This window comes from Hylobates moloch, unplaced genomic scaffold, assembly GCF_009828535.3.
Source record: "Hylobates moloch isolate HMO894 unplaced genomic scaffold, HMol_V3 SCAFFOLD_9, whole genome shotgun sequence".
In the NCBI taxonomy this organism is placed as follows: domain Eukaryota; kingdom Metazoa; phylum Chordata; class Mammalia; order Primates; family Hylobatidae; genus Hylobates; species Hylobates moloch.
In genome coordinates this window covers 78163379-78180400 of record NW_026652284.1, presented here as the reverse complement: position 1 = coordinate 78180400, position 17022 = coordinate 78163379, and the positions used below count along the sequence as shown (strand labels likewise).

The following is a 17022-nucleotide window of genomic DNA, read 5'->3' as shown; positions in this document are numbered from 1 at the left end:
CCTAGCCCTGCTGTGTTGCCTGATCCTACTGCCCAGACCTGCTGTGTTGCCTGATCCTACTGCCCAGCCCTGCTGTGTCACCTGATCCCACTGCCTAGCCCTGTTGTGTTGCCTGATCCCACTGCCTAGCCCTGCATTACCTGATCCCACTGCCTAACCTTGCTGTGTTGCCTGATCCCCTGCTCAGCCCACTGTTCTGCCTGAACCCACTGCCCAGCCCTGCTGTGTTACCTGATCCCACTGCCCCATCCCTGTTGTCCTGCCTGATCCTACTGACCACCCTGTGTCTCAAAACTTCCCCTTCCTTGGCTTCCAGAATATGGTTCCTCCTTGGCTTTCCTACCTGGCTACAGTGAGGGAAAGCTACAGATTTCATCAGGGTTCCCACACAGAAGGGATGTCAGGGGAATTGGTGACATTACCACATCCTAGATGAGACCTGAGAGATCATTGACCTCAACCTCCTTCTTTTAGAGATGAATGAACCGAGGTCCAGGAGAAGAAAATAACCTCTTGCTAAGAAGTTTAATCAAGATTGAAATCATTCAAATAAGGACGAAATCAGCCTTCTGCATGTCTCATTCACTTACTTGTTCAATACACACTGAGCCCTGGGCAGGACCACAGCCAGGGCTGGAGGTCAGTAGAACCCAGATGTGACCGGCTGCAGCAGCACCTCCAAATACAGATGGGCAGGGCATTCTATGGTCTACACAAAAACTCTGGGTCAAGGAGCAAGCAGGGGCTAAAATAGTACATTCAAGAGTACGGGTGTCTTTCTCTTTGCTCCAAGGCATATCTGCCCCTAAGCCATGCATCCTTTCCATAAAGGGGCTGGGCTAGAGCAGCTTTTCTGTCTAGGTTTGCAGAAGTCTTGACAAATTTGCCAAAACTGCTTAACCTATCTGAGCCTCAGCTTCCTTGTCTGAAAATAGAATGTAACAATAATTACCTTGCAGTGTTTGCTCCTGCTATGGATTAGGTGAGATAACACATCCCAACCCACAGCAGGGGCTCAGTAAATGAGAGTTGGCTTTCATAGGTGCTATGAGAAATGAAAAATATTCAGTCCCTATCTTGAAGAGACAGTCTAGTAGTAAAATGAGACAAGTGCAAAAATAGCTAAAATGTGAATCCCTCTGAGGTAAGTATCACTATTACCCCTTGGAATGTAAGGCAGAGAGGGTTGGCACTTTGGCACAGGACCTGCAATGTGTGTGGTCCCTCAATGGAGGTCTTGCCTGGAGAGGGAGGAGGCGGCATTTGACCTGGCCCTGGATGAGAATGGGTTTTGTCTGGGGAAGGATATTCCAGGTAGAAGGAAGAGGATGGACAAAGCTCTGGAAAGCTCAGGGAAGGAGACAAAAGTTTTAATCATGGCAAAATGGCTTCAGGAAATTTAAGACTAGTGGCTTCCACGGGTTGGTCGGAGAGCCAGAGCCTCTCATGGCTTCTGGCATCTGCTTTCCCTCCTTCACAGAGGAGGCCAATAAAAGCCAATTAAAGGGCCGGGCGCGGTGGCTCATGCCTGTAATCCCAGCACTTTGGGAGGCCGAGGCGGGCAGATCACGAGGTCAGGAGATCGAGACCATCCTGGCTAACACGGTGAAACCCCGTCTCTACTAAAAATACAAAAAAAATTAGCCAGGCGAGGTGGCAGGCGCCTGTAGTCCCAGCTACGCGGGAGGCTGAGGCAGGAGAATGGCGTGAACCCCGGGGGGCGGAGCCTGCAGTGAGCCGAGATCGCGCCACTGCACTCCAGCCTGGGTGAAAGAGCGAGACTCCGTCTCAAAAAAAAAAAAAAAGTCAATTAAAGGTATTGTTTTGGGATGTAGAAATCCATTCAGTGGCAGCTAAGCCTTAAAAATGTAGGTTGGAGCCAGACACGGTGGCTCATGCCTGTAATTCCAGCATTTTGTGAGGCCTAGGTGGGCAGATCACATGAGGTCAGGAATTTGAGACCAACCTGGCCAACATGGTGAAACCCCGTCTCTACTAAAAATACAAAAATTAGCCGGGTGTGGTGGCAGGCGCCTGCAATCTCAGCTACTCGGGAGGCCAAGGCAGAAGAATTGCTTGAACCCGGGAGGCGGAGGTTGCAGTGAGCCAAGATCACACCACTGCACTCCAGCCTGGGTGACAGAGCAAGACTCTGTCTCAAAAAAAAAAAAAAAAGGTTAATAAATATCAACCTAGGTAAAAATTTCCATTAGCAACACAGAGCAGGCCATGCTTACATTTAATTCTCCAGGCAGCCAACAACTTCACATTGCTCACTTAGGAGGTTTCAGCTCATTATATGAAACATATTGCAATTTTACGAATATTTTGAGGTCAGGTTTAGAGATACATGCAAAAAATGAAAATAAGTGTCTCTTAATACACTGTGATTCCCCAAGAGCAGAATTTGGGGCTGTGTAAGGTGAATTCTGCCAGGAGCAATGGTTCACACTTGTAATCCCAACAGTTTGGGAGGCCAAGGCAGGAGGATTGCATGAGGCCAAGAATTTGAAACCAGTCTGTGCAACATAGTAAGATCTTGTCTCTACAAAAAAATTAAACAATTAGTTGGGCATAGTAGTGCATGATTGTACTCCCAGTTAGTTGGGAAGCTGAGTTGAGAGGATCGCTTGAGCTCAGGCTGCAGTGAGCTATGATAGTGCCACTGCACTCCAGCCTGGGCAACAGAATAAGATCCTGTCTTAAAAAAAAAAAAAAAAAGGTGAATTAGATTTTCTTCATTAGCTTTTAAGTAGTAAATTAACTATTATGTGTAAACTTTACTAAATGCTGTGGTGTCTACCCTGGAACACCTCTGGAATTCTTCCAGCAGTGTGTGTGGTGGGGTGTGGGGTGGGAGGGAGCTCAGGCCCTACCATCCCCTGACCAGACTGCAGGGCCAACTTCCTTTTAAATCTTTGTCTCCCACTTCTAGAATTGACGCCATATTGCCACAAAATGCTCTCTTAAAACACAAACATAACTTCTGAGTGTGTAGTATTGATCCAAAGGGGAGTCTATAATAGGAAAAGAAAAGGCTTTCAAGTTTAGTCAGCAGAAATAAAATGAGCCAGTTTGGTAAATTTAGAAAAGAATGCATATGTCAACAAGACCTCATAAGACAGACCACCACCAGAGACCACAAGCTGGCTGACTGTAGAGTAGTTTGTGGAGTGGGGAGAATCAAGAATACACTGGGGGCCTGGTGCGGCGGCTCACGCCAGTAATCCCAGCACTTTGGGAGGCCGAGGCAGGCGGATCACGAAGTCAAGAGATCCACACTATCCTGGCCAACATGGTGAAACCCTGTCTCTACTAAAAATACAAAAATTAGGCCGGGCGCTGTGGCTCACGCCTGTAATCCCAGCACTTTGGGAGGCCGAGACGGGCGGATCACGAGGTCAGGAGATCGAGACCATCCTGGCTAACACGGTGAAAACCCCGTCTCTACTAAAAATACAAAAAAAAAATTAGCCGGGCGCGGCGGCAGGCGCCTGTAGTCCCAGCTACTCGGGAGGCTGAGGCAGGAGACGGGTGACAGACAAACTCAGTCTCAAAAAAAAAAAAAAAAAAAAAAAAAAATTACAGACTGGCGGGTGGACCTGTAACCACTATCTGGAGGCGAGGGCGAGAAAGGTTGAACCGGAGGCGGATTTCATCCGAGTCACTGCACTCACCTGGGAAAAAAAAAAAAAAAAAAAAAAAAAAAAAAAAAAACAAAAATTACAGGCTGGTGGCAGGCACCTGTAACCAGTACCTTGAGGCGAGGCAGGAAACACTTGAACCGGAGGCAGGTAGGACCGAGATTCCCCACCACACTCACCTGGTGACACAAAAGCTCAAAAATAAGAATACTCTGGGAGTTTGGGCAAGGAGGGTTAAGGTTTCCAAAAAGGCTGATGTACCCCACTGGTTGTTGTGGAGACAGGTCCACCTCCTCATAGGAAAGTGGTGTAACAAAGAGGAAAAGTGTGCACAAACGAAGCAGGCAGCCATTAGCAGTGGGGCAGCATGACTTCCAGTTAGCGCCCCCTTGAGGAGGGCCTAGGGAGGAGTGTGGAAGGGGATGGGTGCCGCTGATAAGGCTGGTCAAGGGGAAGAATCTGAAGTCCAAAGGGTTCTGGGTACAGCACAGTCAGATTCTCTGACTCTACCTGCCAGCGTTGTGGCCTGGAGGGGCCTGGAGGGGCCTTTGGGCTAAAGCAGGCACTCGTTGCTTCTCCTGTTGCAGCCCGCTATTTAGATCCTTGCTCTTTGCCACAACCCAGGAAGGTCAAGTCTGTCCAGAGAGTACAGTGGGTGCAAAGACAAAGCGACACCCACTATTGACTGCTTAAACCCCTCCATAGCTCCAAAATGAAGCTCAAAATCTTCCTTGGAGCCCTCGAGGTCCTAAATGATTGCTGGCTTATCTCCAGCTCAGACCACCTGTCTGGCAGACCCAGCGCCACGTTGGAGCCCCACTGCCACACTCCATCCTCATGCCTCTGCCACCTGCTGTTCCACAGGGCTCTCTGTGGTCAGGACCTTCACCGGGAACGATTCCCTTAAAACCAGCTATTCTCAAGTGTGGTTTGGGGAATTCTAGGGGTCCTGAGGCCTTTTCAGAGGATCCATGAGGTCAGAACTATTTCCATAATAACATGAATGTTTGCCTTTCATACTCTCATTCTCTTGTGGGTATATAGAGAACAAAAAGTTTATTGATCTGATTTTAGATTTCACATTGCAACTAACCTTTAAGAAACTACTCTGTCAAGTTTTGGTGTAGTATCAAAGAACATTCACAATTATATGAAAAGGCTATTTAAATGCTCTTCTCTTTTCCAAGTACATATCCATGCATTTTCATATAATCTAATGAAAACATTTCATGGCAGATTGAATGGTCAAGAAATGACAATCTAGCTGTCTTCTACGAAGCCAGACCGTTACAAGATTTGCAAAACTGTAAAACAGTGCCACTCTTCTTTTTTTTTTTTTTTTTTTTTTTTTTTTTGAGACAGGGTCTCACTCTGTCACCCAGGCTGGAGTGCAGTGGCACCATCACGGCTCACTCATGCAGCCTCGACCTCTGGGGCTCAAGTGATCCTGCAGCCTAAGCATTTCAATTAGCTGGGACTATAGGTGTGTACCACCACACCCGGCTAATTTTTTCTTTCTTTCTTTTTTTTTTTTTTTTTTGAGACAGTTTCCCTCTTGTCACCCAGGCTGAAGTGCAGTGGTGTGATCTCGGCTCACTGCAACCTCCGCCTCACGGGGTCAAGTGATTCTCCTGCCTCAGCCTCCGGAGTAGCTGGGATTACAGGTGCACACCACCAAACCAGGCTAATTTTTGTATTTTTAGTAGAGACAGTTTTTCACCGTATTGGCCAGGCTGGTCTCAAACTCCTGACCTCAAGTGATCTGCCCACCTCGGCCTCCCAAAGTGCTGGGATTACAGGCATGAGCCACCGTGCACACCTAATTTTTTTATTTTTGTAGAGACAACGTATCCCTATGTTGCCCAGACTGGTCTCAAACTCCTGGGCTCAAGTGATCCTCCCACCTCGACCTCCCAAAGTACTGGAATTACAGGCATGAGCCACTGCACCTGGCCAGGAAATATAGTTTTTTTATACATATAGAGTTTGTTAACATATTCTGATTTTATTATTGTTATTTTTAAATTTCTGATAGAGTAGATACCAATAGATCTAACCCACATAAACAAAAGCTCCCTTGAGTGTCCTCAGGATTCTTAAAAAACAAACAAACAAAAGTTATTTGGGATCCTTAATAATTTTTGGCTGGGCACAGTGGCTCACGCCTAGAATCCCAGCACTTTGGGAGACTGACGGGGGAGGATCGCTTGAGCCCAGGAGTTCGAGATCAGCCTAGACAACATGGCAAAACCCTGTCTCTACAAAAAATACAAAAATTAGCCAGGTGTAGTGGCATGTGCCTGTAGTCCCAGCTACTTGAGATGCTGAGGTTGGAGGATTGCTTAAGCACAAGAGGTCAAGGCTGCAGCGAGCCATGATCATGCCACTGCACTCCAGCCTGGGAGACAGTGAGACCCTGTCTCAAAATAAAATAAAATAAAATAAAATAATAAAAATAATTTTTAGCGTAAAAGGAAGGATCCTGAGACCAAAGCTTGAGAACCACTGCCTTACTTGAGGCTTGAGAACTCTGCTCAGCAGGCAGAGTTGAGCTATAATGTAGCTATGCCTCTACTTTTGCACACCAATTCTACCAAATTAATTATCTTTTCACATGCCTGTCTTTTCCACTACTCTATGCACCTCCTGATGGTGTCTATTCATCTTAAACACTACCCCCACACCCCCAACCAGTGTCTGGCACAGAGTAGAAATTCCAGATAAATGAATGAGGTAAGAGATAAGCCCATGTGGACAGACATCACAGGCTGCCGAGTGAACAGCCTACAGATGTTCACAAGATGGGTGGATAAATACGTGCGTTATTTTTTCAAACTGACTCAAGTTGTTACTGAGACTCTGACCTGAATTTAAACATAAAAGATAAACATTCTTAAAACCCAGAAAGTTCAAAAAAAATTAACCTAAGAAACAATTCTACTGTTTCTATTCTGTTAAACTTTCAGGAACATACTTGCAAGCAAATAACCAGTAAAATCCATCATGCCAGTGGATGCCATAACTTCAGCCAAAATGATTTGCCACTAAAAAGTGAAATGTGGCCTGGGCCATATTCTTAACAAATAGTCCAAGAGCCAAGAGAAGCAAACATGCATAAAATACAAAACACTACATTATTCTAAGAATGAAGAGAAGGTCATACCCTCTGGGCAAGGACTACCAATGAGCATGCTTTTCCATTTTTGTTCCCCATCAAAATGAGAAAAAAAAAAGCAGATTGGACTTGAGAATCCAGGCCACAGCTATAGTGTTTGCCTTCTGGTTTCATGATTGTCACTCCACCATTTTCTTTTCTTTCTTTTTTTTTTTTTTTTTTTTTTGAGACAGAGTCTCACTCTGTCGCCCAGGCTAGAGTGCAGTGGCACGATCTTGGCTCACTGCAACCTCCACTTCCCGGGTTCAAGTGATTCTCCTGCCTCAGCCTCCAGAGTAGCTGGGATTACAGGCACCCGCCACCATGCCCAGCTAATTTTTGTATTTTTAGTAGAGACGGGGTTTCACCATGTTGGTCAGGCTGGTCTCGAACTCCTGACCTTGTGATCCGCCCACCTCGGCCTCCCTCCCAAAGTGCTGGGATTACAGGCGTGAGCCACCATGTCCAGCCCACTCCACCATTTTCATAAGCTAAGCAGCCCTCCAGTATATCTGGGAGCAGCCACTTGCACAGCTCATGGAGTGAAAATATCCATGCCCACTTCCAGTCTTGGGGTGGGAAAGATAGGTTGTGTCCCATCCTCCTCTTTGTCTCTGACACATTCTCTTGGAAAATGAGAAGAAGGACTCAATGCTGCATGCAGGGTTGGTGCCTTTAGCAAAATGGGCTTCTAGGCAAAGGAGGACAACAGTGAATGCTGACAACCAGGGAAGGTGGGGGTGATGCGGTCTGTGTGTGTGTATCAGAGGGAGGAAGGGAGGGAGAGAGAGACTTGGAGCCCAGAGAAGCAGTGTGCTTTTCCAGGCAAGTGTGTGGTGGCTTTTCCTGAGACCAGCCCCATCAGAAACCCAACTGTGCAGTTACTGCTGGTGATCCAGAAATCAGGTAACTTGGCCATGCGTAGTGGCTCATGTCTGTAATCCCAGCACTTTGGGAGGTCGAGATGGCAGATCACTTGAGGCCAAGAGTTTGAGACCAGCCTGGCCAACATGGCGAAACCCCATCTCTACTAAAAATACAAAAATTAGCTGGGCGTGGTTTTGTGCCCCTGTAAACCCAGCTACTCAAGAGGCTGTGGTGGAGATGTGCTTGAACCCAGGAGGCGGAGGTTGCAATGAGCCGAGATTGTGCACATCGTCAGTTTTATATATATATATATATATATATAGAGAGAGAGAGAGAGAGAGAGAGAGGTTGTTTATCATCTTGGAATTTGTTTTTTAAAACGTTTCAATTAACATACTAAACACTTCCCACTCCTTTTCACATTTGCAAAAGTGTTGTTTACATCACTATGGAAACAAGGACTTTCAGGAACCTGGAAGACCTATCACTGGGGTCCTCATTTAGTTAACATCAGTAAAGATTCTGACTTCTGAAAACAGGGCTCTTTAGGTCCCTGTGGTCCCTGATTGTAATTTCGACGCCGCTGAGGCTACCAGGTCGCTGGGCAGTTCTCTTAGTAGCCTTTGCAGGGGGTCAGATTCGAGTGGCTGGCCAACAAGGTATAAATGTCAAATACAGTTTCAAAGAACTTAATAGAATGATAGTTGTGGTAAAGCTTTTACTTACTGTGTACCTAGAATTTATGTATATTACCTCATTTATTCCTTACAGAAATGTTCCAAGGTTGGCATTCACATTTCCATTTTACAGATGATAAAACTGAGCCTCAGGGAGGTTATATCACCTACGTTATATCACATCTATAGCCTCGGGGAGGTTATATCACATCTGGAAAGTAGCAGCGGCAGGACTTGAACCCAGGTCAATGCCAAAACTCATTCTCTTGGCACTGCCCAACCTTCCTATAACCTCCACATGCCAGGCTTACCAAGGCCCTTGTTTAGAATTAGCTGATTTACATGTTTTCTGCGTGTTTTCATGACATTTCCTTTCTCTAGGAAACATGTTCGCTGGATCAGATGAATAGACCCCTGGCATTTTCCATTCCTACTACCTCGATTCAGCTCACAATGTCCCCACCTCTCTTCTGGGCCAGCTCTTTCTTCCCTGCTGCCATGCAGGGAAGCATTATTAACAGATCTAGCAGGGCAAACCCAATAAAAAATTTTCATAACACTTCTGCCCAGATAGGTCCAACAACAAGGACATTTTCAGATGAGAAATCTTGCCCTGAATATTGGAGAAAAGCCATGAGCCTCAGATTCAATTAAAGGCTTCAAAGAAAAGTTTATTTTGAAAACTCGTGTGCAACCACGTCCTCAACTCTGGATGCATTCACCACCAGTGAGGACCCCAGGCCTAGCACATCCAACGAGGACCCAGGGAAAGGAGAGCTTCCCAAATAGTCACCAATCCCTGTCCCTGAGCCCTCCCCGAACCACCCCCACCTGCCCGCTTTTGGGGGTGTGCACCACCACTCACCCAGAAGGGCCGTCTGCGGGTGGGTCCGAGCGTGTCTGCCTCTAGAGATGGACCTCCCACGTGGCCGCTCCCTGGCCTCGGCAGGGAGGAGGAGGAGCTGTCCGAGGATCAGCAGAAAGCAGCCTGCGAGCATCTTTTCCATTTTCAAGACGAGCAAGAGGGGCAAGGCTGTGACAAACACAACACGAGAAGGGGGCAGGGTGAGATTTCCGGGTCTCCCTGAACTCCAGGAGCTGCAGGCCCGCTGCCCCGCCTTTTCAAAGTTCAAACAGGCCACTTGTACTCAAAATGCCGTTTGTGTGTTTCGCCTTTGAGAGCTTAAGTAGCCCCCGTTGGTAGGCTCTTCTTGGACACTCTGAGCAGAGCATGCATAGTTGGAATTTTTCATCACTTTAATCACTGTAAGACTGAATGGAAAACTTGAGAAAAATCTATCCTGAAGTTTCGTTTTGTTTTTGTTTTTTGTTTTTTGTTTTTGAGACGGAGTCTCACTCTGTCGCCCAGGCTGGAGTGCAGTGGCGCGATCTCGGCTCACTGCAAGCTCCGCCTCCCGGGTTCGCGCCATTCTCCCGCCTCAGCCTCCCAAGTAGCTGGGACTACAGGCACCCGCCATCGCGCCCGGCTAATTTTTTGTATTTTTAGTAGAGACGGGTTTTCACCGTGTTAGCCAGGATGGTCTCGATCTCCTGACCTCGTGATCCACCCGCCTCGGCCTCCCAAAGTGCTGGGATTACAGGCGTGAGCCACCGCGCCCGGCATATTCTGAAGTTTCTTATCAGTTAAGTTCTTTATCAATTACTCATAGTTACGTTTTACATTTTGGATTTGAACAAAAAAAAGCTATTATATATCTGAGAGTTCCAAGTAACAATATTCATTCAGTCTAATAATAGTAGATGGCATCAATTAGTTTATATAAATTATACATATAAAACTCATGTGTAGTTGACATAAAGTAGCATCACATAGCCAGCCTCCCAGCCTCCCTGTCTCCCACATAGATTTATTACAAGAGTGTTGGCATAGTGGTTATGGGCCTGGACTCTGGTACTAGACTGAGGCCGTGTGCCAGGCCCTATTCTAAATTCTTTACCTATATTAACTTGCTAATTACCTAATATTATTCCCACATTCCCATAAGGCTCAGGAAGGGTCAGTGACCTGCCCAAGGTCACACACAGTTAGCAAGTATCAGAGCCAGAATTCAAACCCAGGGTCATATCTAGGTGCCATGGCTCATGTCTGTAATCCTAGCGCTTTAGGAGGCCTAGACAGAAGGATTGCTTGATGCCAGAAGTTTGAAACCAGCCTGGTCCACACAGCAAGGCCTCGTTTCTACAAAAAAACTTTTTTAAATTTATTTAAAAAGTTAAAAAAGTCCAGGTGTGGTGACGCACACCTGTAATCCCAGCACTTTGGGAGGCCAAGGTGGGCAGATCACTTAAGGCCAAGAGTTTGAGACCAGCCTGGCCAACACGGCAAAACCCAGTCTCTACTAAAAATACAAAAATTAGCCGGAGCCGGGCGCTGTGGCTCATGCTTGTAATCCCAGCACTTTGGGAGGCTGAGGCAGGCGGATCACGAGGTCAGGAGATCGAGACCATGGTGAAACCCCGCCTCTACTAAAAATACAAAAAAATTAGCCGGGCGTGGTGGCGGGCGCCTGTAGTCCCAGCTACTCGGAGAGGCTGAGGCAGGAGAATGGCATGAACCCAGGAGGCGGAGCTTGCAGTGAGCCGAGATTGCGCCACTGCACTCCAGAGCGAGACTCCGTCTCAAAAAAAAAAAAAAAAAAAAATTAGCCAGGTGTGGTGACTCATGCCTGCAGTCCCAGCTACTTAGGAGGCTGAGGCACAAGAATTGCTTGAACCCAGGACTGCAGTGATCAGAGACTGCACCACTACACTCCAGCCTGGGTGACAGAGTGAGACCCTATCTCAAAAAAAAAAAAAAAAAGTAAAACAAATTCAAACCCAGGACTAGCAGGTCAATTTTCCAATGCATTGATTAGTAGAAAACTGAAAGGAAAATCCCCAGAAATCAAGTCATGAAACGCCATAGTTCTTTCTTTGTCAGAGGCAGGGACTGGGCAGGGGTGGGGCAGGGACCATGTTTCAAAACTTAAAAAAAAAAACCTCGCTATTTCAGCGAACTGTTTGTTCAGCAAACTGCTTCCAGGAATTGACCTGGGAATGCACCTGGGCCTGTCAACCTTCAGAGTCCAGTTTTTCACATTTGCTGTATTGAACTAGCTCACTCTTTTCAATATAATTTTACTATGCATTAAGATTATATTAAAAATAGTGAATGTTTATTCAGCATCTCCTATGTGCCAGGCACTGGGCCAAGTGCCTTCAACGTATTAAGTGATTTAATTTATAGAGTAACTCAGAGAAGTAACTTGCCCAAGGTTACATCGCTAATAAGAGGTGAAGTTCCAGAACCCACTAGCTCAGTGGTCCCCAATCTTTTTGGCATCAGGGACCAATATCGTGGAAGACAATTTTTCCACAGACCCAGCTGTGGGGGTGGTTTTGGGATGATTCAAGTGCATTACATTTATTGTGCACTTTATTTCTATTATTATTACCTTGCAATATATAATGAAATAATTATACAGCTCAACATAATGTAGGAGTCGGTGGGAGCCCTGAGCTTGTTTTCCTGCAACTAGATGTTCTCATCTGGGGGTGACAGGAGACAGTGACAGTTCATCAGGCATTAGATTCTCATAAGGAGTGTGCAGTTCACAATAGGGTTCATGTTCCTATGAGAATCTAATGCCTTAATTTGTGCAGCAGCAATTAAAAAAAAGAATCTAATGGATCTAACGGTGCTGGTGATCTGAGAGGAGGCAGAGCTCAGGTGGTAACGCAGGCGATGGGGAGCGGCTGTAAATACAGATGAAGCTGAGCTTGCCCACTGCTCACCTCCTGCTGTGCGGCCTGGTTCCTAACAGACCATAGACTGATTCCGGGGGGATTGAGGACCCTTGCACTAGCTCATTACAAATAACTACTCTCCTCACCCCCCTTTTTAAACCATTTAAACTCTTTTTGAGACAAGGTCTCACTCTCTCACCCAGGCTAGAATGCAGTGGTGTGATCATGGCTCACGGGAGCCTCAACCTCCCAGGCTCAAGGGATCCCCCCACTTCAGCCTCCCAAGGAGCTGAGACTACAGATGTGAGCCAACACACCCAGCCTATTTAAACTCTTTACAAATTACATTGGTCCCTTTTCATAGCTTTAACTCTGAGATTCCTTCTGAGCAAAGGAAGAAAACTTAGAATATCTTTCCCCTTTCTCAAATCCTAAACTTACTCTTTACTTTCAAGCTGCCTTGCTATTTATCATCTCAGGGTTTTTGTTAGCGGTGAGAGGACAGGGTCTCACTCTGTCATCTAGGCTGGAGTGCAGTGGCACAATAACTCACTGCCTCTTCGAACTCCTGAACTCCAGTGATCCTCCCACCCAAGCCTCCTGAGTAGCTGGGACTACAGGTGTGCACCATCATGCCCTCACCTTATTTTATAAAACACTATTCAGTGTGTTACGTCATTTATATGTGATTTATTATTTTATTGCTATTCCCCTTTCTCCAAACAGAGCAAATAAAAAGTCCAGGCTTGTTTCAAAATGTATACAACATGCTCTCAAGGCCCACTTCCACTCTGAGGCATATGCACTCAACACTTGGAATATGATGTGGTGTGTGATCATTTCCAAAAAACAAACATCATTGCATGTGGTTTGGGTTTACTGTGGATTTCAAGAAATGTTTGTATTTTCAAGTCACCATTGCTAACCAAAAGGCACTGAGGATAGGTGAAGAGTGAGGAGTTAAAAATAAACAAAGCAAAATAATGCTAGCTGTCCAACCCTGAGCAGGTTACTTACCCTCTCTTGACCTCAGTTTCCTCATCTTTAAAATGGAGATAACAGTAGACCTAATTGTTATAGAGAATGAATCAGTTCATATGTAGATATATTTAAAGCACTTCAAACACACAGGAAGTGCTGAATTTAAATGTTAGCTATTTCTTGCTGTTGTTGTTGTTGTTTGGAGACAGAGTCTCGCTGTCGCCCAGGCAGGAGTGCAGTGGCACAATCTTGGCTCACTGCAACCTCCGCCTCCTGGGTTCAAGCAATTCTCATGCCTCAGCCTCCCCAGTAGCTGGGACTACAGGTGCGTCACACCATGCCCAGCCAATTTTTTGTATTTTAGTAGAGGTGGGGTTTCGTCATGTTGCCCAGGCTGGTCTTGAACTCCTCACTCACCTCAGCCTCCCAAAGTGCTAGGATTACAGGCATGAGCCACCACACTCGGCCTGTTGTTGCTGTTATTATTTTTGGTATTATTCTGTAATCAAACCAATCAACAGTATACACTGTTGACTGGGTGCAGTGGCTCAAACCTGTAATCCCAGCACTTTGGAGGCTAAGGTGGGTGTATCACCTGAGGTCAGGAGTTCAAGACCAGCCTCATCAACATGGCGAAATCCTGTCTCTACTAAAAATACAAAATTAGCTGGGCATGGTGGTACATGCCTGTAATCCCAGCTACTTGGGAGGCTGAGGCAGGAGAATTGATTAAACCCGGAAGGTGAAGGCTGCAATGAGCCCAGATTGCGCCATTGCACTCCAACCTGGGCAACAAGAGCAAAAGCAAAACTCCATCTCAAAAAAAAAAAAAAAGAAAAGAAAAAAAAGAAAGTATACACTGCTAATTTTGTCATATTAAGCCACTTAATGTATATTAGACAGATTTTATGTTTACTTACATATATTTTCCTAAAAATGACATACAAACCCATAATTGTTAAATACACATTAGTATCTAAAAATATTTAAAACTTTCTTTTTATCAAAATGCAATGGCAAAAGGCTGGGGTGCAGTGGCTCACGCCCATAATCCCAGCACTTTGGGAGGCTAAGGCAGGGCAACATGGCAAAATCCTGTCTCTACAAAAAATACAAAAATTAGGCCAGGCACAGTGGCTTACGCCTGTAATCCCAGCACTTTGGGAAGCCAAGGTGGGCAGATCACGAGGTCAGGGGATCGAGACCATCCTGGTTAACATGGTGAAAACGTCTCTACTAAAAATACAGAGGCTGAGGCGGGCGAATCACGAGGTCAGGAGATCGAGACCACGGTGAAACCCCGTCTCTACTAAAAATACAAAAAAAATTAGCCGGGCGTGGTGGCGGGCGCCTGTAGTCCCAGCTACTCGGAGAGCTGAGGCAGGAGAATGGCGTGAACCCGGGAGGCGGAGCTTGCAGTGAGCCGAAATCGCGCCACTGCACTCCAGCCTGGGTGACAGAGCGAGACTCCGTCTCAAAAAAAAAAAAAATACAAAAAATTAGCCAGGCGTGGTGGCAGGCACCTGTAGTCCCAGCTACTCAGGAGGCTGAGGCAGGAGAATGGTGTGAACCCAGGAGGCAGAGCTTGCAGTGAGCCAAGATCGTGCCACCATGCTCCAGCCTGGGGACAGAGCAAGACTTCGTCTCAAAAAAAAAAAAAAATTAGCTGGGCAGGTTGGCATGCACCTGCAGTCCCAGCTACTTGGGAGGCTGAGACTGGAGGATTGCTTGAGCCTGAGAGGTCGAGGCTGCAGTGAGCCATAATCACGCCACCGTACTCCAGCCTGGGTAACAGAATGAGACTCTGTCTCAAAACAAACAAAGTGAAATGGCATGACAAGTCACAGACTAGTAGAAAATATTTGTAAAATATGTATCTGATCGATTATTTCTATCCAGACTATATACACTCTTTTTTTTCTTTTTGAGACAGAGTCTCACTCTGTCACCCAGGCTGGAGTGCAATGGCGCAATCTTGGCTCACTGCAACCTCCGCCTCCTGGGTTCAAGCGATTCTCCTGCCTCAGCCTCCTGAGTAGCTTGGACTACAGGCTAATTTTTGTATTTTTAGTAGAGATGGAGTTTCACTATGTTGGCCAGGCCAGTCTCAAACTCCTGACGTTGGGCAATCTGCCTGCCTTGGCCTCTCAGAGTGCTAGGATTACAAGCGTGAGCCACAGAGCCTGGCCGGGACTATATAAACTCTTATCACTCAATTAGAAGAGGATAAACCCACTTCAGAATGTGCAAAAGATTTGAATAGTCACATCACCAAAGAAGATACACAGATGAAAAATAAACATATGAAAACACGTTCAACATCTTTAGTCATTAGAAAAATACAAATTAAAAGCACAATAAGATGCCACAACAAATCTGCTGGAATAGATAAAATTGAAGAGTATAATAGTGACCTAGGAATACGAAAAAATTAAAAAACAATTTTTAAAAGACTGACATAACCAAGTGTTGGTGAGGATGTGAAGAAACTGGAACCTCAGCTCGGCACAGTGGTGCATACTCGGAATCCCAGAACTTTGGTAGGTCAAGGTGAGCAGGTCATGTTGCCCAGGAGACCAGCCTGGGCAACATGGAGAAATCCCATCGCTACAAAACACACAAAAATTAGCCAGGCATGGTGGCACAAAGGAAGAAAACTTAGAACAGCTACTCGGGGGCGGGGCTGAGGTGGGAAAATCACTTGAGCCCAGGAGGTCAAAGCTGCAGTGAGCCATGATCACTGCCACTGCACTCCAGCCTGGGTGACAGAGTAAGACCCTGCCTCAAAAAAAAGAAAAAAAGAAAGAAAATCTTACAGTGACTTGAAAACTAACATGAAATCTTCTAAAGTTCCTTTAAGTAGAAATATTTTTAATATAAAATGTTTTTAAAGAATAAATTAAAAATAATAAATTTTAAAAAGGAATTATGATGTTAACTGTGGGCTTGTAAAAAAGACAAATAATAAGGGTCAGGGATGGTGGCTCACACCTGTAATCCCAGCACTTTGGGAAGCTGAGGCAGGCAGATCACCTGAGGTCAGAAGTTTGAGACCAGCCTGGCCAACATTGTGAAACCCTGTCTCTACTAAAAATACAAACAAATTAGCCAGGCATGGTGGCACATGCCTGTAATCCCAGCTACTTGGGGGGCTGAGGCAGGAGAATTGCTTGAATCCGGGAGGCGGAGGTTGCAGTGAGCCAAGATCACGCCATTGCACTCCAGCCTGGGTGACAGAGTGAGACTCTGTCTCAAAAAAAAAAAAAAAAAAAAGATAAGTAATAAAGAAATGGGAAACGGATACTATATAGATGCCAACATAACATCAGTGTGGCAATATCAGTACCAGACAAGATAGATTTTTTCCTAAAAACTGCAATGGCAGTGAAACAAGAAAAAAATAAGTCAGTGCATGTATCCATCTCAATGGTTGTTTCTCAGTTTGGCATTTACAGCTGTCAGCATTTGAAGATCAGGACCCTTTTCTAACTGGAAAATGGAATGATATTTAAGAACAGTTCCTTTCATTTTTGAGCATCTGAGAAGAATTGCTGTGCTGAGAAATAGAGAGGTTAATTCAGTCTGAACAGATTTCATGAAGCATTTGGGAACATGGAAAGAATATTTTAAAATAATACAACGGCTTTGACTTTTGTTTTAGCAATTTTTCTCTTCTCCATGGGACAATGAGTCTTTTCATTTAACTTCGCCAAGGGGGTGGGGGAAGAGAGAGAGAAGGAGATTATTCTGTCTTAGCTATGGGTTCTTCTAAGCATCACTGTTGCAAGTAAATCCACAGGCGAATAGAATTCCCTCCAGAGCCAGAACTGTATAGTGTGGGCCTTGAGACGAGAGGCCTGGTTCTGCACACCTGCATGACCTCACCTAGGTAACAACTCTCTGGGCTTTAACTAGTCATCCATAAAATAAGAGGCATGGCCTGGGAGCCAGG

At 45.7% G+C, this 17022-nt stretch overlaps 1 protein-coding gene across 4 annotated transcripts in view; it reads right to left on the bottom strand.

Annotated features, from left to right (window-relative positions):
• Positions 1-17022, bottom strand: part of MATN2 (matrilin 2) — a 185138-nt gene that overhangs the window by 155251 nt on the left and 12865 nt on the right. For all 4 annotated transcript variants that reach the window (XM_032760107.2, XM_032760106.2, XM_058444041.1 and 1 more), the window contains exon 2: positions 9208-9375. In XM_032760107.2, the coding sequence (XP_032615998.1) occupies positions 9208-9349 (142 nt within the window). In that variant the 5' untranslated portion in view covers positions 9350-9375. The remainder of the gene's footprint in view (positions 1-9207; positions 9376-17022) is intronic.